At 33.9% G+C, this 26,153-nt stretch overlaps 1 protein-coding gene across 1 annotated transcript; it reads left to right on the top strand.

The window, feature by feature from the left end:
- The first annotated feature begins 10,420 nt into the window (after positions 1 to 10,420).
- LOC100803262 (GATA transcription factor 2) lies at positions 10,421 to 11,882 on the top strand. Its single transcript, XM_003521041.5, has 2 exons — positions 10,421 to 10,740; positions 11,312 to 11,882. The coding sequence occupies exons 1-2, from the start codon at positions 10,564 to 10,566 to the stop codon at positions 11,813 to 11,815; spliced, it is 681 nt and encodes a 226-aa protein (XP_003521089.1). The 5' UTR covers positions 10,421 to 10,563; the 3' UTR covers positions 11,816 to 11,882.
- Positions 11,883 to 26,153: the final 14,271 nt, after the last annotated feature.

The raw sequence follows: 26,153 nt of genomic DNA, 5'->3' as shown, positions 1-26,153 counted from the left end.
GGAAAAATATATTTAATAAAAAAAATTATATTTAATTTTTTTTAGATTAATAATAATTATATATCACGATTAAAGTTCATCTTTGATCTCATAAATTAAGACATATCCATGATTTCTAATTTAGTAAAAAAAAAAAAGAATATCGTGTGTGACCCATGAGTTGTGGGTTCTACACGTGCCTTGTGGGGATAATGAATTGGTGAGTTGCAACTAAAGTGCCTTAACCGTCTTTGCCCTTTTGCTATGGGTTTTGTTGTTTTCATCTTCAAATTCAAAGAGGTGAGGAGTGAGTGAGAGCTAGTTGGGAGCACTTGTATGTCTTGTCTGTGCTACCACACTGTATTTTATTCCTTCTTTTATTTCTAGATGCCTCACTGATCACATGCCTTCACTGACCATATTGATACACCTTTGTCAGGGAAGAAAGTAAAAATAATAATAATAATAATAAAGTGGAACAAAATTTTAAAATATATTTTAAGTTAAAAGATAATAAAAGAAACATAATTTTAAATGTTTTATTTGTTTAAGAGTAATAATATTCATAATTCCATTCTCCCACACCTTACTTTTATATCATTTTTCTCTCAATCTTTTTCTAGTTTTTATATCTGTTTAATTAAGAGTAATAGTATTCGTAATTTCATTTCCCTACAACTTACTTTTACATAATTTTTCTCTCTATCTTTTTCTATTAAGAGTAATAATCATAATTCCATTTTCCTACAACTTACTTTTGCATCTTCTCTCTATCTTTTTCTATTAAGAGTAATATTCATAATTTCATTTTCCTACAACTTACTTTTACATCATTTCTCTCTATTTTTTTTACATCATATCGTATTTATTATTTTTGTCTTTTAATTTTTCATTCGCTCCCTTTGTGTCTCTCTTTGCTCCGCTCCAAAATTGTATAGATGCTTAAGATTTCCCATTTTAGGTTAATATTCATACATCAGTTTCTCTTATAATTTATTTTTATCTTATTCTCTATTTCTTTATCTTTTTTTATCTATATATTACATTACTCCCTTTTAGATTTCACACTAAAATATTTTTTAAAAACAAAATAAATCTCTAATTAAAGAGAACTGAATCCTCTCTAGTCTCTAGTTATTAGACTTGTCCCGATTAAGAGAAAAAAAACTCAGAACTTTTATGGTTGAACAAGTTGGAGTCCACAAAAGTCCTAAGTCTTGTTTTCTCCCATTAAACATATTTAGTGGAGAGAAAATGAACTCTAATAAAATGAAATGAACATGTTACACATTAAACGGAGAGTAGTATTCTTTTTTCCAAAATCATAAAAATGGAAGAAACGGATAGAAAAACAAATGGAGAGGATTTTTTCCATATTTTGTGGATAGTTGATTTGATAAGAAATAGTCGACATGCATTAGAGTTGCTTACCATGTTGCATTGAGTTCCAACTTGCATGTTACTTCTTCTTGGTTCTTCAAATTGTTAGAAAATTAAAATAAAATAAAATAAATAAATAAGAAGAAAATGCTAAGTCTTGAATTAAATAAGAAAATAATTTTAATTGACAGGACATGAATCAACAATGCACTATATCATATAATAAGCACAAAGAAAAATAAAGTAGGGGAAGAAATAATCAGTCTGGGTTGAAGCGCGCAAACACTATCCTTAGAGAGAAAACACCCTCAATGCACGGGTAGAAAAATATGATTGCGCTCCTCTCCCAAGATTCAACAACCCGTTGGTTCTGATGGTGTGCAGCGAAAGGATCCCCGAACCTTTTGAACATCAATGCTCTTACTCTCAAAAATAAGTTTTTATAAGAGAAAGAAGAGAAAATTTAAATTTTAGGGAGAAAGAAATCAAATTGCTACTCTACTTGTCTTTTCTAGAGAGGAGGAAAGAGATAGGCATCAAGCCCCTTATGCAACAACAAAAAAATATGACGATTGGAAATCAAATATTGGAAACCAACTTACAGGTATCAAAACAAACATACAAATTACATTGATCCATTAAAACAAAATCTTAGAAAGATAGAAAATCTAATTTTATGTAATCGATTCTAAAATAAATATTTTATTTTATATATTATAAGTAATATATGTTTATAAATTATAAATTATAAAACAAATATTTACTAACATTCCCCTATATAATTTAAAATTTTAAAATATATATTATTTTTTGAAAAAAAAATTGTATAGAAACATAAGAGAAAGAGTATGTGATATTGTATTTCGGCATAAGGAACCTTCAAATTTTGAGCCTTATACCTAATGTTTATGAACTTCCACCCGAGAATAATGTAGTGACTTAATTGTCTTAAACTATACATTCTTTAACCGGACTTTAGTACATGTATAACCCCTACAATATTGATGTTCAATTAGGTTTTAATCAATAGTAGCACGTTACACGGCCTTGCGCATGTATCTTGTTTCATGAGTGTCACTTAGAGATTAGCCCATATCTCACAGTGGCGGCTTCACCACCACACTCACTAGGTAAATCCTTAAATAGTGGTTTGTGACCTTTTCCCTACAATAATTATCATCAGATTCATTCAGAGGTATTTTTTATACCAAAAATACACATATATAAATACCTCAACCTTAATATTGCCACAATTTATAATATATATCGTCATAGGAATGAGAAACAAAACAACTCCGCAAAATTCTATTTTGGTGTACTTTAGTCCAAGCAATTTTGTTGTTACCCGTTGAACTTCATTCATGGGATCACCAATCACACGGAGATGAGTGTCCATTGTTGTAACTAAATAATGAGCTTTAGTCTCATTCCCCTCGACGACTCAAGCACTTGTTGACGCGTCAACCCTTTTGTAAGCGGATCTGCAATATTATTTTCTGACCTGACAAAGTCAAGAGAAATGACATCATGAGAAATCAATTTTTGATAGACTTATGCCTCACTCTTAAGTGTCTTCTTTTTTCATTAAAAATTTTGCTAGTAACTTTAGATATAGCAACTTCACTATCACAATGCATTGGAATGGGAGATATAGGCTTATTCAACAATGACAAATCACATACAAACATAAAATGACACATCCACTATCATCAAATTGTTTAACATACACACATTTATCACTATTATTGATTTGAAAACCATACGAAAAAACAATTTGATCAAACTTTTGTGTCATTGCTTTGGAGCTTGTTTCAAACCATATAAAGATTTAACAATTTATTTTTTAAAGGAAAAACATTTTCAAGGAAAGTGACATCTCTAGATTCCATAACAGTATCATTAGAAATTTCAGACACTTTTGAATTAAATACCAAAAATCTATAAGTAGTACTATGCAAAGAATATCCAACAAAAACACAATCAACAGTTTTTGGTTCAAATTTCCTTTTCTTATTAATGGGGATATTAACCTTTGCTAGACACCCCCACACTTTAAGATATTTTATATTTGGTTCTCTTTTTCTCCATAGCTCATAAAGGGTTTCTTCAAAAATTTTATAAGGCGCTCTATTAAGAATATGACATGCAGAATATAAAGTTTCACCCCACATATTACTTGGCAAACCAAAACTTACAAGCATAGCATTTACTATATAAAGCAAGGTATGTTCCTTTCTTTTTGCAATACCATTAGATTAAGGAGCATACGGAGGTGTCACTTCATGAATAATATCATGTTGTGAAAGCAATGTCTTCCAAGGTTATTTTGATGATGTCAAAGAATCAAGAGTTAAGTAAATTCAAAAGATTCAAGAATCAAGTTCTCAAGAATCAAGATTCAAGGATAATCAAGATCAAGATTCAAGACTCAAGAATCAAGAGAAGACTCAATCAAGATAAGTAGTAAAAAAGTTTTTCAAAACATTGAGTAGCACAAGAAGTTTTCACAAAATCATTACCAAAAAGTTTTACTCTCTGTTAATCGATTACCAGAAGGTAGTAATCGATTACCAGTGTTTTAAAACGTTAAGATTTCAAATTTCAAGAGTTACAACTTGTGTTTAAACAGTTTTAAATCAGTTTAAACTTGTGTAATCGATTACCAGAGTTTCTAAACGTTTTAATTTTCAAAATTCAAAATGAAGAGTCACATCTATTGATGTGTAATCGATTACACCTTAATGGTAATCGATTACCAGTGACTGATTTCGAAAAATACATTTCCAAAAGTCACAATTCTTCAAGTGACTTGTTTCTGAAGATTTTTTCAAAAGTCGCAACTGTTTAAGTGACTAGTTTTAAAGAAATTGCCAAGAGCCACAAGTTTTGACTTGAGTCATCAAGAGATTATAAATATGTGACCATGGCATGAGTTTTAATAATTATTAATCATCTTTGAATCATCTATCTTTCAATCTTTTTTCAACATCATCTCTCAAACATCTTTCAATCAATCTTTCAATATCTTTCTACAGAATTTTCGAATTCATTTATCTTCATCTTTCTAAAAGTTTTTTTATCAACACTTTCTCTTCCAAGAAAAGTTCTTTGTTCAAAAACTTGTGCTATTCATCTTTTTCATTCTCTTCTCCCTTTGCCAAAAGAACGAAGGACTAACCGTCTGAATTCTTTTGTGTCTCTCTTCTCCCTTACAAAAGATTCAAATGACTAACCGCCTGAGAATTCTTTTGATTCTTCCTTTCCCCTTAAGCAAAAGATTTCAAAGGACTAACCGTCTGAGATATCTTTTGTCTCCCCTTACAAAGATTCAAAGGACTAACCGCCTGAGAATTCTTTGTCCCAACACATTGGAGGGTACATCCTTTGAGGTTCAAGTAGAGGGTACATCTACTTGTGGATTGTTATACTGAGAACAAGAGAGGGTACATCTCTTGTGGATCAGTTCAAGTGGAGGGTATATCCACTTGGTTTTTCAAAGAGAACAAGGGAAGGTACATCCCTTGTGGATCTTTGGCTTGTAAAGGATTTTACAAGGTTGAAAGAAATCTTAAGAACTGCAGGTTGCTTGGGGACTGGATGTAGGCACGGTTTGTGGCTGAACCAGTATAAATCTTGTGTTTGTCTTCTTCTTCCCTATACTCTTTAATTTCCGCTGTGTACTTTTAATTATCGCTTTAACTTTTGGTTAAGTTTCTATTTCTGTTCTTTACTTTCTTAACTTAGTAGTAAAAGCCTATTTGAATCTAGTAACATTAAGAATGATAGATTTTTAATTAGTCAAGACACGTTCATAATTAATTCAACCTCCCCTTCTTAATTATTCCGAGGTCACTTGATCCAACACATGCATTTCACAAAAATTAATCGTGTCTAAAAATGTGTATTCTCCACCTCTATCGAAACGTAAAATTTTAATTTTTCTTTCTAATTGATTTCCTAGTTTTTGTTTTATATACTTTGAAATTATAAAACAATTCACTTTTGTGATTAAGTAAATACACATAACAATATTCGGAAAAATTATCAATGAAAGTAATAAAATATCTCTTACCACCAAGTGTTAACACATCATTACTATCACATACATCACTCTGAACCAATTCAAGCAAGTTAGTTTCTCTTTCAATACATGTAGTAAAACTCTTTCTGGGTTTCTTTGCTTGAATACATGTTTCACATTTTTATTTTAAATCAATGGAAGCCTTAGGAATAAGATTAAGAGACATCATTATTTTGATAGAATTCAAATTCACATGTCCTAGCCTAGCATGCCACATATTATAACATTCAACATTTGCAACAAAAGAAGAAAGACTAGATATTTTATTAATGGAAAGAGACATACGACTTAATGTGGAAGCAATGCCTTCCAATATTATTTTGATAATGCCAAAGAATCAAGAGTTAAGCAAGTTCCAAAGAATCAAGAGTAAAAAAGCTTCAAGAATTAAGTTTCAAAGAATCAAGATTCAAGAACAATCAAGTTTCAAGATTTAATCAAGTTTCAAGAATCAAGATTCAAGAACAATCAAGATCAAGATTCAAGAATCAAGAGAAGACTCAATCAAGATAAGTACTAAAAAAGTTTTTCAAAACATTGAGTAGCACAAGAATTTTTCACAAAATCTTTTACCAAAGAGTTTTACTCTATGGTAATCGATTACTAGAAGGTAGTAATTGATTACCAGTAGCCAGCATTGTTTTCAAAACTAATTTACAAAGCTGTAATCGATTACCATGAGCATGTAATCGATTACCAATGTTTTAAAACGTTAGATTTCAAATTTCAAGAGTCACAATTAGTGATAAAACATTTTCAAATCATTTTAAATTTGTGTAATCAATTACACAATACTTGTAATCGATTACCAGTGTTTCTAAACGTTTTGATTTTCAAAATTAAACATGAAGAGTCACATCTTTTGATGTGTAATCGATTACACTATAATGGTAATCGATTACCAGTGACTGATTTCGAAAAATAAATTACCAAAAGTCATAATTCTTAAAGTGACTTGTTTCTGAAGAGTTTTTCAAAAGTCATAACCTTTAAGTGACTAGTTTTCAAAAGAGTCACAACTTTTAAAGTAACTAGTTTTCAAACGAGTCACAATTTTTAAAAGGTGACTAGTTTTAAAGAAATTACCAAGAGTCACAAACTTTAACTTGAGTCATCAAATGATTATAAATATGTGACCATGACACGAATTTCAAATAACTAAGAGTGATTCCTTTCATTCTAAAAGATTGATTTCTTTTTATGATCAACAGATTTCTTTCATAGAATTTTTGTTCCAAGAAAAGTTCATTGTTCAAAAACTTGTGCTACTCTTCTTCTTCATTCACTTCAAGTTCATTGTTCAAAAACTTGTGCTACTCTTCTTCTTCATTCACTTTTTTCTCTTGTCAAAAGATTCAAAGGACTAACCGCCTGAGAATTCTTTTGTTTCTTCCCTTCTCCCTTTTGACAAAAGATTTCAAAGGACTAACCGCCTAAGATATCTTCTGTTTCTTACAAAAGATTTCAAAGGACTAACCGCCTGAGATATCTTTTGTATCCCCCTCACAGAGAATTCAAGGGACTAACTGCCTAAGAATTCTTTGTCCTAACACATTGGATGGTATATCCTTTGTGGTACAAGTAGATGGCACATATACTTGAGTTGTTATACTGAGAACAAGAGATGGTACATCTCTTATGGATCAGTTCAAGTGGAGGGTACATCCACTTGGTTGTTCAAAGAGAACAAGGGAGGGTACATCCCTTGTGGATCTTTGGCTTGTAAAGGATTTTACAAGGTTGAAAGAAATCTCAAGAATCGTTGGTTGCTTGGGGACTGGATAAATCTTGTGTTTGTCTTTTTCTTCTCTACACTCTTTAATTTCCGTTGTGTACTTTTAATTGCCGCTTTTACTTTTGGTTAAGTTATTGTTTTTGTTCTTTACTTTCTTAACTTAGTAGTAAAAGCATAGTTGAATCTAGTAACATTAAGAAGGATAATTTTTAATTAGTCAAGATACATTAATAATTAATTCAACCCCTCCCCCTTCTTAATTATTCCGAGACCACTTGATCCAACACTTAACTTAAACAAACCATTACAAATGTAGCCTTTACCAATAAAAACACCATGTCTCGTAATAACAACTCTATTGGACTCAAAAACAACCTTGTACCCTTGTTGGACTAACAAAGAAGTACTTATTAAATTTTTCCTAATATTAGAAATATGATAGACTCCATCTAAAACAAGAAAATTCCCTGAAGATAGCTCTAGCTTCACATGACCTTCTCCTAACACATGTGTCATACTCTCATTCCCCATGTTCACGGTACGTGTGCTTGATTCCTGATATAAAGAAAATAATTTTTTTTATCAATACACACATGAACATTAGCCTCAGAGTCTATAAACTAATCATTTGAGTTAAAAACACAATTTAACTCAAGGCTAGTGACATGGTACCTGCCAGATAGGGAATCAGAGGCAGCACTGGTGGTAACAACATTAGCATGAGGTTTAGGGAAATACGTAGGCTCGCGATGACGTTGAAAACAATTCTTGGCCAAATGATTAGCTCGCCCACAAACAAAGCAAAAAATTTCATTTCCTGAATTTTTATCCTTAGGCTTATTGTTGTTATTAAAAACATTGTTCTTATTTTTAGAAAAAGAAGGTTTTCTACCAATTTTTTTTTTGTTAAACCCATGCTTTTTGAAGGACTTAGAGAAAGGTTTGCTAGAGCTCTTAACAAGATAGGCCTTAGAGTGAGAATCATATTTTTGCAAGTGTTTTTGAGATGAACGATGTTTATCCTCAATGCAGAGACATACAAGCAAATCATCAAAGGTGAAATCTTCATGTTTATGTTTCTGGCTTTGAGCAAAATCAGTCCATGAAGGTGGAAATTTTGAAATCATGAAAGCCACAAGCATAATGTTAGGAAAAACAATTCCTTTCAATTTCATGTCATAAACAATGTTTTCAAATTCATGGATATGATCTAAAACAGATTTTCCATCAATCATTTGAAGCTCAATCATTTTTTCACAAGAGTATCGACTTAAACATTTTTCAGCAGATCCATATTTCAATTCAAGTGTTTCCCATAACTCAACAAAATTTTTGGTATGACAAAAAAGTTTATGTGTTATCAGCCAAAGCACTTAAAATGCGTCCATGACACAAAATATCTTTATCAAAAACATCATGCTTAGTGGTAGAAGATTTGGTTGTATCAGTTTGAACTATATTAGTAAAGAAAGTCAAAGTTTTTATTTCTCTTTTAGAAATCACAGAGTATAAATTCAATTCAGTAAACCAGAATTTCATTTGTTGTTGCCAACAGATAAAAAATTCACTCGTAGATTTTTCAGGCTTACTGGAAAGGAACTTAATCATATCCATGACGGATATTTTGATTAAACAAAATGTGACCGCAGAAAAGACTATGCAAGAAGAAAGTGAATTTTTTCTATGTAAGAAGGTTAGAAAATTAAAATAAAATGAAAGAAATAAATAAGAAGAAAATGCAAAGTCTTGAATTAAATAACAAAATAACATTAGCAAAATAACTTTAATTGGCAGGACATGAATCAACAATGCATTATATCATATGATAAGCACGAAGAAAAATAACTTAGAGGAAGAAATAATTAGTCTTGGTTGAAGCGCGCAAACGCTATCCTTAGAGAGAAAATGCCCCCACTATACTCGTAGAAAAATTTGATTGCGCTCATCTCTCAAAAGATGACAACCCGTTGGTTCGGATTGTGTATAGCGAAAAGGATCCTCGAACTTCTGAACACCAATGTTCTTGCTCTCAAAAATAAGTTTTTATAAGAGAAGGAAGAGAAAATCTCGGAGAGAAAGAAATCGCTTGTCTTTTCTAGGGAGGAGGATATATATATATATATATATATATATATATATATATATATATATATATATATATATATATATATATATAGGGGGCATATGGGGTGAGAGAAGTGTTTTATTATGAGAGGTGAGGGGATTAAATATCTGCCCTTAGATCAAAATAGAAGGTCCATATTTAATCGCTAATTAAAACTACAAGTGCATTCAATTTTGGTTCTATCACACAGTGTTTTAGTAGATTTTGTTTGGTTTGAGTTTCTAATGACTTTTTATTCTCTCGTACTTCTTTGAATAATAGTAAAGTAGTGTTACCATTTTTTGAATGATACAGGTATGTCTTGAAAAAATAAATTATTTCATAAAATACCTTGAACCACTCGAGCCTCTTTGTCCAGGGTGACAACAAAACAACAGAGCAAGTTGAAAAACCCAATAGGAAGATGCGTTAGAAAAACCCCAAAAGTAGTTTTTGATAATGTTTGATCACGAGAAAGATGATGGGACGATAAAGAAAGAAAAGGTAATACGCGCGAAAGAATTGGAAACCAAGAGTGAGAAAAGCGTGTGACATAATCAAACTTGAATGCACGTGTAATTTTAATTAGCAATTAAATCTGGACTTTCTATTTTGATCATGACGGTTATTTAATCATTCATCTCACATCTCCTAATAAAAAGCTCCTTTTAGCTTGTATGCAACAATCAAACTATGACTAAAAAATTAGATATGATAGCTGAAAACCAACCTACAAGTGTCAAAACAAAGATAACAACTTATATTAACACGTTAACAAAATCTTAAAAAGATAAAAAAAATTTAATTTTACGTAACAGATCTTAAAATAAATATCTTATTTTATAAAAAAATTAATATAAGTAATATATATTTATAAATTTTAAATTATAAAATGGAATGAACATGTTACACATAAACATTAAATGGAGAGTAGCATTCATTTTTCCAAAATCATAAAAATGGAAGAAACGGATTGAAAAACAAATGGAGAGGATTTTTTTCCATATTTTGTGGATAGTTGATTAATAAGAAATAGCCGACATGCATTAGAGTTGCTTACCATGTTGCATTGAGTTCCAACTTGCATGTTACTTCTTCTTAGTTCTTCGAATTAAGTATACTTTTTCATTCATTAGAGTGCGTGTGAGTTACACTGTTGAGTTAGTGTGAGTGATGAGTGCATGCTCACACTCCTCGCACGTTCCCCTGCCCCCCCTCATCAATATATAAAACCAATCCTCTTATTTCTCTCCATCTCTCTCAAACAAAAGAAAGAAGAAAACAATGGACTTGTACGGTTCCTTTTCCACCCCTTCAGATTGCTTACACATCGATGATTTTCTAGATTTCTCCAACATCACCACCACCACCACCGACACCCACCACCACTTTCCTCCGCCGCAAAACTCTCCATCAATCTCCCACGATCCCAATTTCTTCCTCAATTTCCCTTCCGTTCCGGTAAGCCTACTACTATGTTCAAGTTTTTACCTTGATATGATCCAATCAATACTCTAATATATGGGTGTCATAAAACAGTCTTTACATTTTATTTTTATGTATTTAATTTTTACGTTATCAATTAATAAAAAAATGATTATTAATGTATCTATCTATCAATACAAAATCCAACAATCTTATAAAGAATAGTTAAAAGGGAGATTATGTATTGAATGGGGGATCAATTGAACTATGATTGCTTTTATTTTTATGAATATCCACGGTTTCTCAATAAAATATTTAAAGGGCGTATTTTTTTTATAAAAAATGTAATGGTGATAACAAAATCCTAAATCCTAAAAGATTTTTGCATCCATTTTAATCAAGTTTCTATTTTTAATTTAAAGTTATGCAAGCAATATCATTGTAAAACCATTATTAATATAATTTTTAAATAATTATTATAAAAATAATAAATTTATTATTATATATGTAATGACAGTGTAACTAGTACACATATATTATTTACTTTTTGTTGGAGTATTATTATTTATTTGCTCATTATCTTTTCTTAATTTCGCTGTATCCATAGAGCGACGAAGCAGTGGAGCTGGAGTGGCTCTCCCAGTTCGTGAACGACGAGGCGACGTCGTTTCACAACATCCCACCACCCGCATCCATTGGATCCCACACGACGCCGTTTCTTTCCAACAATAACAGGAACGATAATAATAACGAATATCCCAAATCATCATCATCTTCACCGGTGTTGGCGGGAAAATCGAGAGCAAGAAGGGAAGGGTCGGTGACCGGCGACGGCGTGCGGCGCTGCAGCCACTGTGCGACGGATAAGACCCCGCAGTGGCGCACGGGACCGTTGGGGCCGAAGACGCTCTGCAACGCGTGCGGCGTGCGGTTCAAGTCGGGTCGGCTCGTACCCGAATACCGACCCGCCGCGAGCCCTACGTTCGTGATGACTCAGCACTCGAACTCGCACCGCAAGGTTATGGAGCTCCGTCGCCAGAAGGAGCTGCTCCGCCACCAGCAGCAAGAACAATGCTACCGTCACACTCACCACGACTTCAAAGTCTGCTGACGTGTCTCTTGTCTGTCCTTACTTTTTTCTTTTTTTCTTCTTTTGAATAAATAATCAAATTCGACCAGTGATGCACTAATAAATTGATCTTTAAAAATAAAGAATTTAAATGTAATAAGTATAATGAATTTATCTTTGAATTTTATATTTTAATGTCAATTTTTTTAAAAATATATATATTTATTATTAAATTCATGTTTAAATATTATAATTTAATAATAAATAATTTTACAAAATTAATAATAGAATTAATTTGTTATATTTTTTATGCATTCAAATATTAAATTTATATTTTTAATCTTTTATTTCGTGGATTAATCTTTCAATCCATCGCCCTAGTATCTATTAAATATATAATTATTTGCTAAATCACAAAGTTTTGTAAATCTAATGAATTTTACTCCTACTTTTATTAAGTTTTTTCTAGTCAATGTCAAATTCTAGACATTGAATCTATACCAAAATTTGACACTGCTTAGTTTATTGTTGTATTTTTCCTTGTTTGTTGTGGATGAGTCTATGCATAAGGAGATGTAAAAAAATGTCATTGATATTGTTTTTTTGTGAATGGAGATGTCATTGATATAGTGATACATATTATGAGTTAATTTACGAAATTAGGAGTTAATTAACTTATTGGAGATTATTTGAGGATTTGGTGTATGATAATTGTGAATTTGGGTTTAATTATTTATTGATATTTAATTATGATTGAGGAATTTAATTAATTGGCCATAATAGGATTTCTTTTTTTTTTTTTCTACAAAACTTCAACACAAGACTTTGCTTAGAAAATAAGTTTTAATTTTACTTAAATCAATGACATGACATGTTAGTTATTTCTTATAAAATTTAATAAAGGGTATATTAAAAAGAATAAATTGGTACACTCTCCTTTTTATGTATTCATCATTGTTACGTTCATAAAATCAATTTGAGAACATTATTTTTGCACTCCCTTAGTTTTACTTTCCTATATATATAAAACTACATAACTTTTTTTTGACAGAAATAAAACTACATAACTAGTATATTACTATCACTATTGTGGTGCATGTATCCATTATTATGTAATGCATTTTGTTCAATAAATACGAGTGCCACAAACGGTGAAGCAGAGATGGCACTATTTGTTTATTGGCTACTTATTTAGGCTCTCTCTGATCTCAAGTAAAGGGTTGTTGATTTTTTTTTTCTTTTTTTATCTTGAGGAGAATTGAAGTGTCATTCGTGAGAAAAAGGGAAAAAAGTCGTCCTTTATTGTTACGGTTTTAAAGGTAAAAGGTTCAACTATCATTTGCTGTCTTTTCACTTTTTTATCAAACTCGGTCAAATTTATCTAAGAGGACCTTTTAATAATTATTTATTAAATAGGGTTCTTTTTGAAAATATTTGCGGAGGGAGTTCTTTTTTATAAAGGGTATCGCCATCATCAATGACGAGACACCAGTCTCACTAATTGAAGGGACGAGATAGGCTGATGTGATGGTGTCGCTGGTACTTGTGGCAATACATGGAGAAGAAAAAAATATTATCGGTCTGTATAGCAAAACAACTGGCTTAGTTTTACATTTTTTTTTATTTTTTTAATAAAAGAAATATATGTTATTTATATTTTTTTTCTCATCTTTCAAAACTGGGTCAGGAGAAGCACATATGCTTTGCAAAAGATTATTTTCCTTAGTCTTATAATCTTCATTCTTTATATCAAGCATTATGTTTATATAATTAAAGAAAAGTATATGTGCCGTCAATACTTATGGCGATATTTAATGTGGCAAATAAAATATTTTTATTTTATACAGTTTGATAATATGAAGGTATATTAAATATTTTTATATGATAAAAAATTCAGTTTCTCTTGTTATTTTTCTTGTTTTTTATAAAAAAATATTAATAGAAGTGATTTATAATTACAACTAAGATTATTTAACTATTAAACATATTTTTAAAATTAAAATGAGAATTATTATGAGTAAAAATGTAAAATGAAATTCACTAATTAAGTTAAGAATTTTAATAATTCTCATTTTAAAATTCACTAATTATTATTAAAATTTTTAACTTAATTAGTGAATTTCATTTTACGTTTTTACTCATATAATAATTCTCATTTTAATTTTAAAAATATGTTTAATAGTTAAATAATCTTAATTGTAATTATAAATCACTTCTATTAATATTTTTTTATAAAAAACAAGAGAAATAACAAGAGAAATTGAATTTTTTATTATATAAAAATATTTAATATACCTTTATATTATCAAACTGTATAAAATAAAAATATTTTATTTGCCACATTAAATATCGCCATAAGCACTGGCGGCACATATGCTTTTCTTTAATTATATAAACATAATGCTTTATATAAAGAATGAAGACTATAAGACTAAGGAAAATAATCTTTTGCAAAGCATATGTGCTTCTCGTGACCCAGTTTCGAAAGATGAAAAAAAAATATAAATAACATGTACTTCTTTTATTAAAAAAATAAAAAAAATGCAAAACTAAGCCAGTTTCCTTCTTCATGTATTGTCACAAGCACTGACGACACCATCACATCAGCCTGCCTCACCCCTCCCATTAGCGAGACTGCCTCCACCTCACCGCTCCTTCCATGGGCGAGACACGTCATTGGTGATGACAACACCCTTTATAAAAAGAAACCCCTCCACAAATACTTTTAAAAGAAATCATGTTTGATAAATAATTACTAAAAGGGTCCTTGAGATAAATTTGCCCCAAACTCACATACAAAGAGCCAATGAGAGCGTGGGACTTGCACGTGACATAGCCTAAAGTGAGCCCAATTTTGGATACAATAATAATATCAGTTGCTCAGATCCTGTAAGCATAACAGATAAATTATTACTTCCTCCTTCCTGTATTCTAAGTTATTTAAACAGACCAAAAAATAAATAAATACATAAAAGAGAATAATAATTTTTTTAAATTTATTTTATTTAATAGATGAAAGAGAATAATATTAAAGTTAGATTTAGAAACTAAAAAAAATTATTTAGAATATTAGTAGAAAAAACAGTTAATATTATAATACCTTAAAAAAACCAAATATAACACTTATTCACAGATAAAACATATTGCATGCACAGGATATGAGTATTATTTAAACACTAATAATTCTTGTAGTCGCGATCGCAATATAAAGATAATAAGGACGAATAATATGCAAGATATTCTTCAGTTATCAACAGCAACATAATGAAGGACATACAGGTGAGTGATGACACTGCCATGGATTGCATTATGGAATGTAGGAACATGCAAAAGCTTTGACCAGTCGACAAGTTGATGTTTCCAGAACTGAAAGCTGCTCTAATTGTTTGGGTAGCAGAGTAATGAAATAGTATATATCCTACAGTTCAAATTAGAATTGAGAAAAAAAATCTCAATGACTAAAGAAAAAGTCATAGACAATAATAGATTTTTTTCACTTAGTGGAATAAAATGCCACACTTTTCTCTAAATATTAGGGATGCTAAAAAAATTAATTTTAAAAATAACTATAATTATAACTAATTTTATAACTAGTTATATAAAATTAATTAGGTATATAACTATAACTAATTTTATAGTTATGGGTATTTTAAATAGTTTATTTTTATTTTAAAATAGTTATAGTTATAAAATTATAACTAATTTTAAAGAAATGAGTATTTCAAAAAATTTATTTTTATTTATTCATAACTAGTTATGTAATTAGTTTTAGATATAAATTGTTATATAATTTATCACTTAACTAGTTATATAACCACATTTTAAAAATAATGACCAGCTATATTAAATTATACCCATATTTTAAAAACTAGTTATAATTATAGTTATAATACCCACTTATAATTTAATTATTTATTAGATATAGTTATAGTTATGTAGATATCCAAATCATGAGCACCCCTGATAATAATAATAATAATAATACTCTCTTTTAGATATAAAAAAAAAATACACATCAACATAGCGTAAAATTATTGATAGATAAATTTATCTTTTAAATATATTATTAGGAATTTGATCTTATATATATATATATATATATATATATATATATATATATATATATATATATATATATATATATATATAGAAAAGGTCAATCAACTTTATAAATGAATCTTAATATTATAATAAATTAGTTTTTGATTTTTGATTGACAAGATTAAGATAAAAAAAAATACACATACTAAAGGAACTCTACATAAGAAATTATATTTCTTTTAAGAGAAAACTATTTTTAAAATTTATAAACAAACATATCTTATGCTTTTCTCTTAGAATTTGATTCACTCAAATATTTTTAACATGTAAAAGTTTATGGATGTTGTTGCTTCTTAATAGGAGAAAAAAAAATTTACATATATACTATTATTTCGGTCTCACCATCAAAATATAGGTGAAAATAGAATCACTTAACCATGAAAAATATATTTGACTTTTACACTACAAAAGTGGCTTTGTGAGTTTTACAGATTCACAATCTTCCACTTTAAAAGCTACCTTTGTGTGCTTTCAAAATTCCTCTATCTTGCTAATTTCTTGTTGAGTATGTTTTTGATAGGCCGCAAAATGATCGATACCATATAAGTTTTATCAAGATTGATAAGCTTTTTCTTTACACCTGTTAGGTTATCTTTGATGTAAATTTTCTGCATATCCACACTCCCACCCTCCACCACTTCTTTAATAAAGTGATATTGAACACCTAAGCATTTTGTCTTGGAATGAAAGGTTGGATATCTTGTAATGTTGAAGGTATTTTGACTATGACAATACGCAAAAATCTTCTTATGTTTGTGGCCAAATTCTTCCATTATCCTTCAATTCGAATAATTTCCTTAGATGCTTGGTTAATTAATTGTCATGTATTCTGCTTCAACAGTAAAGCTATAACATTCCATGATTTGGATGACCAAACTTACTCCTCCTCCTGCAAGATTGAACATATAACCCATAATATATTTTCTCTTATGAAGATGACGTACAAAATCCAAGTCATCATATCCTCTAAAAATGAAGTTCGATCCTCCAAAACATAATATAGCATCTAAGGTTCCTTTAATGTATCTTATTAACAACATTCCAATGCTCTCTACCTAGTTTTTCGATAATTCGATTGATTACCCAAATTGCTTATGCCTCTTGAAACTTTTTGATAGGAGTGCTCGAGCTCTGCAACTGGCTTCGAGGGCCAGAACCTCCGAGAAAGGGTGAAGGAAAGTAAAGAAGAGAGAACTCAGATAAGAGAAGGAGTGTAATTGTTCTTCTTCATTTGCTAGTTATTTACATGTATTTATAATGTCAATTTGCTAACGAAATTATCCATATCATATCTATATCATATCTTTTTTTCAGGAATCTTAGCACATTCAGGAATATTAGCATAACGGTATATGACTCTGGATGCTTCCTAGCAAGGGACACCTGGACCTAGCAAATTCTGCACGTGTCAGCTCAGCCTCCTCTTACTCGTGTTTCCGCTCATCGAACATAGTTCCTTAGGTACGTGGGTCTAATGGTTCTTCTTTTGGCTTTCACTATTTGTACCCCTGCATTCGTGTTTGCTGTGTCTTCTTCTTCTAATGTTGCTATGTGTACCCCTGTATTCATGTTTGTTGCGTTCTCTATTCATGTGAGTGTTTCTCTGCTGCTATCAATTTCCCTCGGCCCTTGGAGAATCACCTTGTCCTCAAGGTGATGATCCTGCTTCAGCTGCTCCCAATCCTCCCACGAAGTTTCATCCGGAGATAATCCTCTCCATTGGACCAAAACCTCCCATGGTGCGTCAGCTTCCGAGGAAGAACGACGACAATCGAGAATAGCTAAGGGAGAGATGATTGGCTGATCATTAAGGAAGTGCTCAGGGAGGGGAGGAGTAATATCTGCATTGGGATCGCCATGAAAGGGCTTGAGGAGGCTACAATGAAATACGGGATGGATGCGGGCGCCTTCAGGTAATTGCAAGTGGTAGGCAACCTTGCCAACTCGTTCCAGGATTCGAAAGGGCCCATAGAGACGTTTCGCAAGCTTGCCGGAGCTGATCGGAGTCGCCTTAGCGGATTGCTGCCGATAGGGACGCAATTTTAAAAGTACCCAATTGCCGACTTCATAATTGACGTCACGTCTTTTGGCATCAGCAGTACTCTTCATGTTTGACTGAGCCTTTAGTAACTTCTGACGAATGCAGTTAAACACTTCTTCACGGTGTTTCAAAAAATCGTCCACAGCATCAAGTTTCGAAGTTCCCATGATGTATTCTGGAAATGAAAAAGGCTTGTGTCCAAAGGTAATCTAGTAGGGCGTGGAGCCTATGCCTAAGTTCCATGAAGTGTTATGTGAGAGCTCAACCCAAGGTAAGTATTTGTCCCAAGTTCCCGGCCGGCGATGGACAAAAGCGCGTAAGTACTGTTTCAATCACCCTATTCATGACCTCAGTTTGACCATCGCTCTGTGGGTGGTAGGCTGAGCTCATGCGAAGGTGAGTACCACTGAGCTTAAAAAGCTCCTGCCAGAAACCGCTGATGAACATAGGGTCGCGGTCAGAAACTAAGCTCCGTGGAATGCCATGATGCTTAACAACAATGTCGATGAATAAGGAAGCTACCATGTGTGCCGTATGTGAAGGGGGTAGAATGCCCAGATGAATGCCTTTAGAAAAACGATCCACAACAACGAGAAGCACGCTTTTGCCCTGAAATGGTGGAAGGCCGGTGATAAAATCAAGGGAGAGATCCTCCCATGGCTGGAAAGGAACTGGAAGTGGACAAAGTAATCCGGCGGTGCGTTTGGTTTCATACTTAGTGAATTGACATTTAGCGCAATTGGCTACAAAGGTTGTGACGTCAGAACGAAGCCCTGACCAGATGAAGTTTTCCGATAACCTAGCAATCGTCTTCGCGACACCCATGTGACCCCCAATCGGCGTGGAATGATACTCAAGCAAGAGGGTGCGAATGAGAGGAAGGTTACGGGGTAACCAAATTCTGCCTTTCTGAAGAATGAGGTTCTGACGAATCGTGAAGTCTGGATACGTGGCAGGGGAGTTAATGATATCTTGTCGGTGCTGACAATACTGAGGATCGTTGGCCACCTGTTGATGTAATTCCTCAAGGAAAGTCAAACAAGGAATTGAAAGGAGCAGGGAGAGTGTCGAGGAAAATTCCGGTGAACGGGAAAGAGCATATGCAGCTTGATTGTGATTCCCGGAACGATATTGAATCTAGTAATCGAAGCCCATTAAACGCGCCAAGTACATATGTTGTTCAGGGGTTTGAACAACCTAGGTGAGGAGCTCCTTTAAGCTTTTGTGATCTATGATGATAGTAAATTTCTTCACGGCAAAGGTAATTGCAAATAATTCCCTAACGTAAGTAGATGCTGTGAGTAGCTTCTTGGTGAATGGTTTGCTGAAATAGGCAATGGGATGGTCACGCTGAGACAAGACGACACCCATGCCATTGCTGGAAGCGTCGGTCTCCACCGTAAAGGGTTCCTGAAAATTTGGCAGGGCAAGAACAGGGGCCGTAGATAAGGCAACTTTAAGAGTCTGAAATGCGTGCTCAGTCTGAGGGGTCCACTGCAGTGGCTCGGTGATCGTGGCTTTGACCAAAGGATCAACGATCATAGCATAACCGTGAATAAATTTGCGGTAAAAACTGGCAAGGCCCAAAAAGCTGCGAACAGCCTTCGCAGAATGAGGTTGAGGCCAGTTAATAATGGCAGCTATCTTGTCAGGCATGGGCTCAACACCTCGCGGAGAGACGACATGTCCCAAATATTCAACTTGTGATTGGGCAAAAAAACATTTAGAACGTTTAAGAACAAAGTGATTTGTCGAGTAAGACTTGGAAGGTCAAGGCTAGGTGATGCAGATGATCATCAAAGGAACTGCTATAAATGAGAATGTCATCGAAGAAGACGATGACAAAACGGCAAAGAAAGGGCCTGAAGATGAAGTTCATGGTAGCCTGAAACGATGATGGAGCATTGCAGAGTCCGAACGGCATGACTCGGAACTCATAATGGCCATGATGAGTTCTGAAAGCCGTCTTGGGAATGTCTGCTGAGTTCATGCGAATCTGGTGATAACCTTGAAGAAGGTCAAGCTTCGAAAAACATTGGGCACCTCCGAGTTCATCAAGCAGTTCATCTATGGTGGGAATAGGGAATCTATCTTTAATGGTAAGTGAGTTCAAGGCGCGGTAGTCTACGCAGAAGCGCCAGGTTCCATCGTACTTCTTGACCAATAATACCGGGGAAGAGAAGGGACTATTACTTGGTCGAATTAAGCCCTTTTGAAGCATAGATTCAACTTGTAATTCGATCTCACGCTTCTGAAAATGAGGATACCGATAGGGTTGGACATTCACCGGGGTTGATTGTGGTAAGATGTGGATATGGTGGTCGGTGGTTCTCGGTGGTGGTAAGGTCTGGGGAGGTTGGAACAATATAGCGTATTGGTCAAGTAGAACTTGGAGCTGGGGGGGGGGTAAGTCTTCCATGGAAGAAGAAGGGGTGTCAGCAAGAACAGTAATGTGGAAATAGAGCCCCTGGTGTTGGGTTTGACATAAACGGCGAAATTGGGAAGAGGAAATGGAACTCAGATTGGCCTCAGGATCACCCTGCAACTTGATTAATTGACCCTGATAGATGAATTGCATGCTCAAGGTAGTGTAGTCTGTTAACACGGGCCCGAGAGACTTGAGCCACTGGACTCCCAAGACAACATTGGCGCCGGAAATAGGAAGCACGTGGAGGTCGACGAGGAAGCTATGGTTCTGGATATTGATGAAAATGGCGTCACATATGGATTGGCATTCAAGATATTGGTCATTACCCACCATCACCCGCAAAGGGGAAGTGGTCCGGCATGATAAGCCCAATTGGGTCACCAATTGCTGTTGAACAAAGTTGTGGGTACTACCCCCATCAACTAAGATCAGCAATGGTTGGCCGGAAATGTCTCCGACAAGGCGTATGGTCTCGGGTGCGACATGGCCGGCTAAGGAATTAAGGGATATTTGGGTTGGGTAAGAGGTTGGGCTATCGGGTGGGTCTGGAGGTTGGTTGGGTATCGGGTCGTGAGGTAAAGGGTTATAAGGGTCAAAAACGGGTATATTAGGAAGGGCCGGGTCATCCTTATCAGAAATGAGGAGAAAAAACCTCGAGGCGCAACGATGCCCTCGATGGAATTTCTCCTCACAGTTGAAGCAAAGTCCCCTCTCTCTGCGGGAGGCAATCTCCTCCGGGGACAAGCGCTTCCAAGTGTGCGATGGTGGGCGATTAGGTGGTGGAAGGAGGGGGGTAAGGTTGGTGAGGGTGGAGGATTAGGGTTTTTGAAAGGGGGTGAAAGGGGTGGGGTTGATAATGGTGGTAGCAGAGTGGGGTTGGGTTGGGGAGAGGAAAATGAAGGTGGTTGTCACGGAGAGTAGGGTGAAGGGGAAGGGCGAGGCCGAGAAGGTTGGCACATGTCGGAGAACTTCTCCTCCTGGAGACGTGCGAGGCCCGCGGCCTAGACCAGAGTGGCTGGTTGATGGGCCTGGACCTCCCTTCGAATCTTCGGTATCAAACCGGAGATGAAGCAACTAAGGAGAAAGGTAGAGGGCAAGCCAGCAGTGCGGTTGGCGAGATCCTCGAAGTCCGAAAGATACTGGGCCACGGTGCCCGTCTGGGTGAGCTTGCTCAAAGCCCCTGAGGGATCCTCAAACTGAGACGGAGCAAAACGCGTGCGTAGGGCATGCAAGAAAGCTGGCCACGAAGGAAATTGCTCTGTGGTGTTCATTCATTGAAACCACGCAAGAGCACGGCCCTCCATATGAAAAGAAGCAATGGTAATTTTGTCTGAATCTGGAGTACGATGGTACTCGAAAAATTGATTTATTTTGTAAATCCAGCCGAGAGGATCGGATCCATCGAACCTTGGCACGTCTAACTTTAATTTGTGTATTGGTGTAGGAACAGGTTGTGGAGGTGGTAGAGGTGGCGGGGTTGGTGGTGTCGAGGAGAAAGCGGGGGAGACGCGTTGGAGGAGCTCATCGATTTTCATGGTCATAGCATTGACTGACTCGCCAAGGTAGAGTTGCTGCTTGGCAAGGCGACTGAGGGCATCCTCAAGCTTGTCGGGGGAGAAGGAGGCTCGATCGGAATCCGCCATGGAAAGGAGCAACGAGAGCACCAAATTGATAGGAGTGCTCGTGCTCTGCAACTGGCTTCGAGGGCCAGGACCTCTGAGAAAGGGTGAAGGAAAGTAAAGAAGAGAGAACTCAGATAAGAGAAGGAGTGTAATTGTTCTTCTTCATTTGCTAGTTATTTACATGTATTTATAATGTCAATTTGCTAACGAAATTATCCATATCATATCTATATCATATCTTTTTTTCAGGAATCTTAGCACATTCAGGAATATTAGCATAACGGTATATGATTCTGGATGCTTCCTATCAAGGGACACCTGGACCTAGCAAATTCTGCACGTGTCAGCTCAGCCTCCTCTTACTCGTGTTTCCGCTCATCAAACATAGTCCCTTAGGTACGTGGGTCTAATGGTTCTTCTTTTGGCTTTCACTATTTGTACCTCTGCATTTGTGTTTGTTGTGTCTTCTTCTTTTGATGTTGCTATGTGTACCTCTGTATTCATGTTTGTTGCGTTCTCTATTCCTGTGAGTGTTTCTCTGCTGCTATCACTTTTTTAAAAATATAAGGTATATAATTGAGTTCGACGAACCGAAGCTTTTGTGTGAATCCACCAAAGCGTTTGTGGTGGTCTTGTTCCGTTGAAAACACACATATATATATTACTTATGGAGAACGGAACTTGCTTGCGGATCGGAGAACAAAGAAGCAGCAACAAAGAGAAAAAAAAATATAAGATGTCAGGGTTGGCCTACACGAGATTAATGAAGGGCCTTACAGGGTTATTTTTTGTCAAGGTAAAAAACAACGGTCTATCACTTTTTATTGTGCATTTCGTTGTTTTTTTTTTTTTTATCTCATTTTAGGATGCATATTCTATCATGTGGGTCCCACAGTTTTTTTCCCTCAAAATTGAAAATATGCTATTCTTGGGACATCTCCTACCATAGTTTCTTAATTAATCACTTTTTTGGTCCCCTAATAATTTTTTTGAACCATATTATCATGTCATTTCTAATAAATTTATACAAAATTTTACTTTAATGTTAAGAAATTTCAAAAAATCTACACATTTATATTTTTTATTATAATTTAATTATTATTCAAATAAAATAATTAAATTAATTTTTTCAGTTTTTATGTATACAAATAATAAATATGAATAATTGAAGAAAATATTAAACATAAATTAAAAAATAATAAAAATTACATAACATTCAAAGGAAATACAAAACAATAAAAATAAATTTTTATATAATAATAAATAATTTGTGTGTTTGTGTTTTGTGATTAGTGTGTTGTTTATTGTTTTTTAGCTTTTGTTTACTTTTGTGCTTCTTGATATCATTTTTTCCCTTACATTATTGATACCGTGCTTAATGCTATAGAAGACAAAGAAATAATATTTTATTGTTAAGACATTGTTTCTTATATTAGAAACACTATGAGTGGTGAAAGAATATCCTCTCTCCAATGGTAAGTTCCTTCAACAATTAATTTCTTCATCTTAAGCAAGCAACCACGATAAGAAACCTTATTGGAGATGAACTTAGGATAACAGAACTAGAACTGTGTGCAAAATGGAGATAGATTAGTTGCCCACCACCCTCATTTGAAGTCTAAATGGCCTTGATTTTACAACCTAATAAAGGCTAAATTGAGCCATTGGTAAAAGGTTATCACTGGTGACAAAAACCATTGGCCGTTGTTGGAATTATCGACAACTGAACAACCATGCCACTGGTAAATGAAAACAACTTGGTCCTTATTATAGAGAAAAACAATGAAATGCACAGTAAATAAGATGAAAGATTCAGAATTGTGATCATGGTTTTAAATTGCGTCTATCGGTCGCGTTACGATGAGCTAGAAAGTCTTTACATTATGAGCAATTGTGGAAAATTGCCTTTACATAGTGCCAAAATACCCTAACGTTACAACTGCAATTGCGATTGAAGACTGCAATTGGGTTCCAGACCACAATTTAAAACCATATTGTGATGGATATATAGGCTCTATTCCTCCTCATTAAAGTTTTTACTCCATGCAAGTCAGCTAAGACAGAGAACGAGAACGTCTAGCTTCATAATATAATTATCTACTATAAAATCTAAATCAGTGAGGTAAGAATCCTGTAGAACTTGGTTTTTCGAATACAGCTATATACCTCTCATATAAACCACGAACCATGTGCTTGGATTCTCTCATTCACACATCTGAGAAACAACTATTAGATGCCTATGATGCATTTTAACCTAAAAATATATATAGTTAGACGTGGATTACTATGCTATTCCAAACACGCATTAAGTACGTGTTTGCATAATTGTTCTGAATGTACTTGAGTACTGAACATACTTTTAGAAAAAAAATACTCTTTGAATCTTAATTATTTTTTCCTGCAGCATGAGGATGAGGGGTCAATTTGATCTTCATTTGGTGCTAGCCAAAGCAAATGAAATGACATTGTTGTGAAGTTCCATCTCATTCTAACTTGGACTACAATCTTTTTTCATTTCTTTTCTCTTATATCCTTTAGTTTAGTCACATTTCAAACCATTGGATGTTGAACCTCAGATAACGGAAGAAGAGAAATGTAATGTTTTTTTTAACTGAGGAGGAAGAGAAATGCTTCAATTATCCAACACACTCTCTATTATTAGTTGAAATTCATTGAAAATCACAAATTTTTATGGGTTTTACCTCTCATTTTATGACTCTCTCTTGATTTTATAATTTTCAATAAGTTTTAACTTTCAACCAAAGAGAGGGTGTGAGTTAGAAGAAGTGTTATGTTAGTACTCCTTAAGGAGGAATGTTAGAAGTATGATGTTTCTTTTGATTTTTTGTACAAAATTTAGAGAATACACGAAATTACTGCTCAAACAGTCAAACTGTTAAATATTTCTATCACTATTGTAGCTTTCTTACTTAAGATGTATGCTGCGGATTGCTGTACCTGCAATGATGTTTCTGCTGAAGCACGAGTGGTGGCATTCTCTGCTAGGAGTATAGGAGATTAAATCCTGTCTTATGGAGCAGGAGTGCATTCCAAACTTAGATGGACCATATCATTATCACATTCCCTTAATTTGGATGGCGTCAGAAAATAGTCCACGACATATCACTTACTTTTGACATGGATGAACACATGATTTTGTATATATTTAGGAGTTATAAGATTGATTTAGTGGTTAAAGGAAAAAGGAAGAGGGAGAGATCATCTGTTCAAATCTCTCCCATTAACATTCTAACAAAAACTAACCATTAACATTTGTCTATAAAATAAAAAAAAAAATAAAAAGAGATTATTGCATACGTTTCAATGGGTACAGAGCCAAAGATGTCATTTCATTTTTAGTGTTCATAACAGTTGGTACAATGAAAATAACGGAGTTATTTGAGGCCTCATGCATTCTCCCAGACGGAAGGAAAAATTGTGGAGATTAGGTATTTATTTAGTAGGACTCTGTGTGGCAAGGTAGCAAGCTAACAGTTACTCAATCAAACAATGTATTTGGTAGTCCAAAACATCAACATGAGATAATTTTGGAGTGCATTTTTTTAGCTGTATACATGCTGTGCCAATTTTTTAATGTTTAAATGATGGAACTGTATTTGGTTATGTATGATAGCTTAGTCATTAATTAACTTCTGTTTAAGTTAATATCCCAATTAGTGTCTGTGCACTAAGAAGTAGTATAAAAATTGAATACAAAAAACCCAGTCAGATATACTAACTAAAACAGTAGACTTATAGAACCACAAACTTGTCTACATGAAAGCCTATATATACTTGTCATATATTAATTAAGGCCTGGCCAATTTCCTGACATTGAAACCTCCCTATCCCAATGTTCACTATTTGAGAAAATTCCATTATCATATCCAATTGCTGGGCTGCATCCACCTAGATGCTCTTCTATGTACAAATTTAACATTATGAAAAGTTCCATTAAATAACCAAACGCACACACACACACAAATAACCATTTCAAAGACTCTTCAGTTTTTTCAATGTGAGCCTCAAGTCCCTTTATTGAGGTACACAGAAGTTCAATGTCCTTGTACTGCCATCCATACAAAGTACATTGGCACCTCGTGTAGGTTGAATCACCTAGACACCGGAAAAGATTCAATAACATATATAAGATGAAAGATTCATAAAGAGGGAATCCATACAAAAATA

The sequence above is a fragment of the Glycine max genome, chromosome 3 (assembly GCF_000004515.6).
Source record: "Glycine max cultivar Williams 82 chromosome 3, Glycine_max_v4.0, whole genome shotgun sequence".
In the NCBI taxonomy this organism is placed as follows: Eukaryota; Viridiplantae; Streptophyta; class Magnoliopsida; order Fabales; family Fabaceae; genus Glycine; species Glycine max.
Note: the sequence above shows the minus strand (reverse complement) of the source record. Positions and strands in the feature narration are given on the sequence as shown.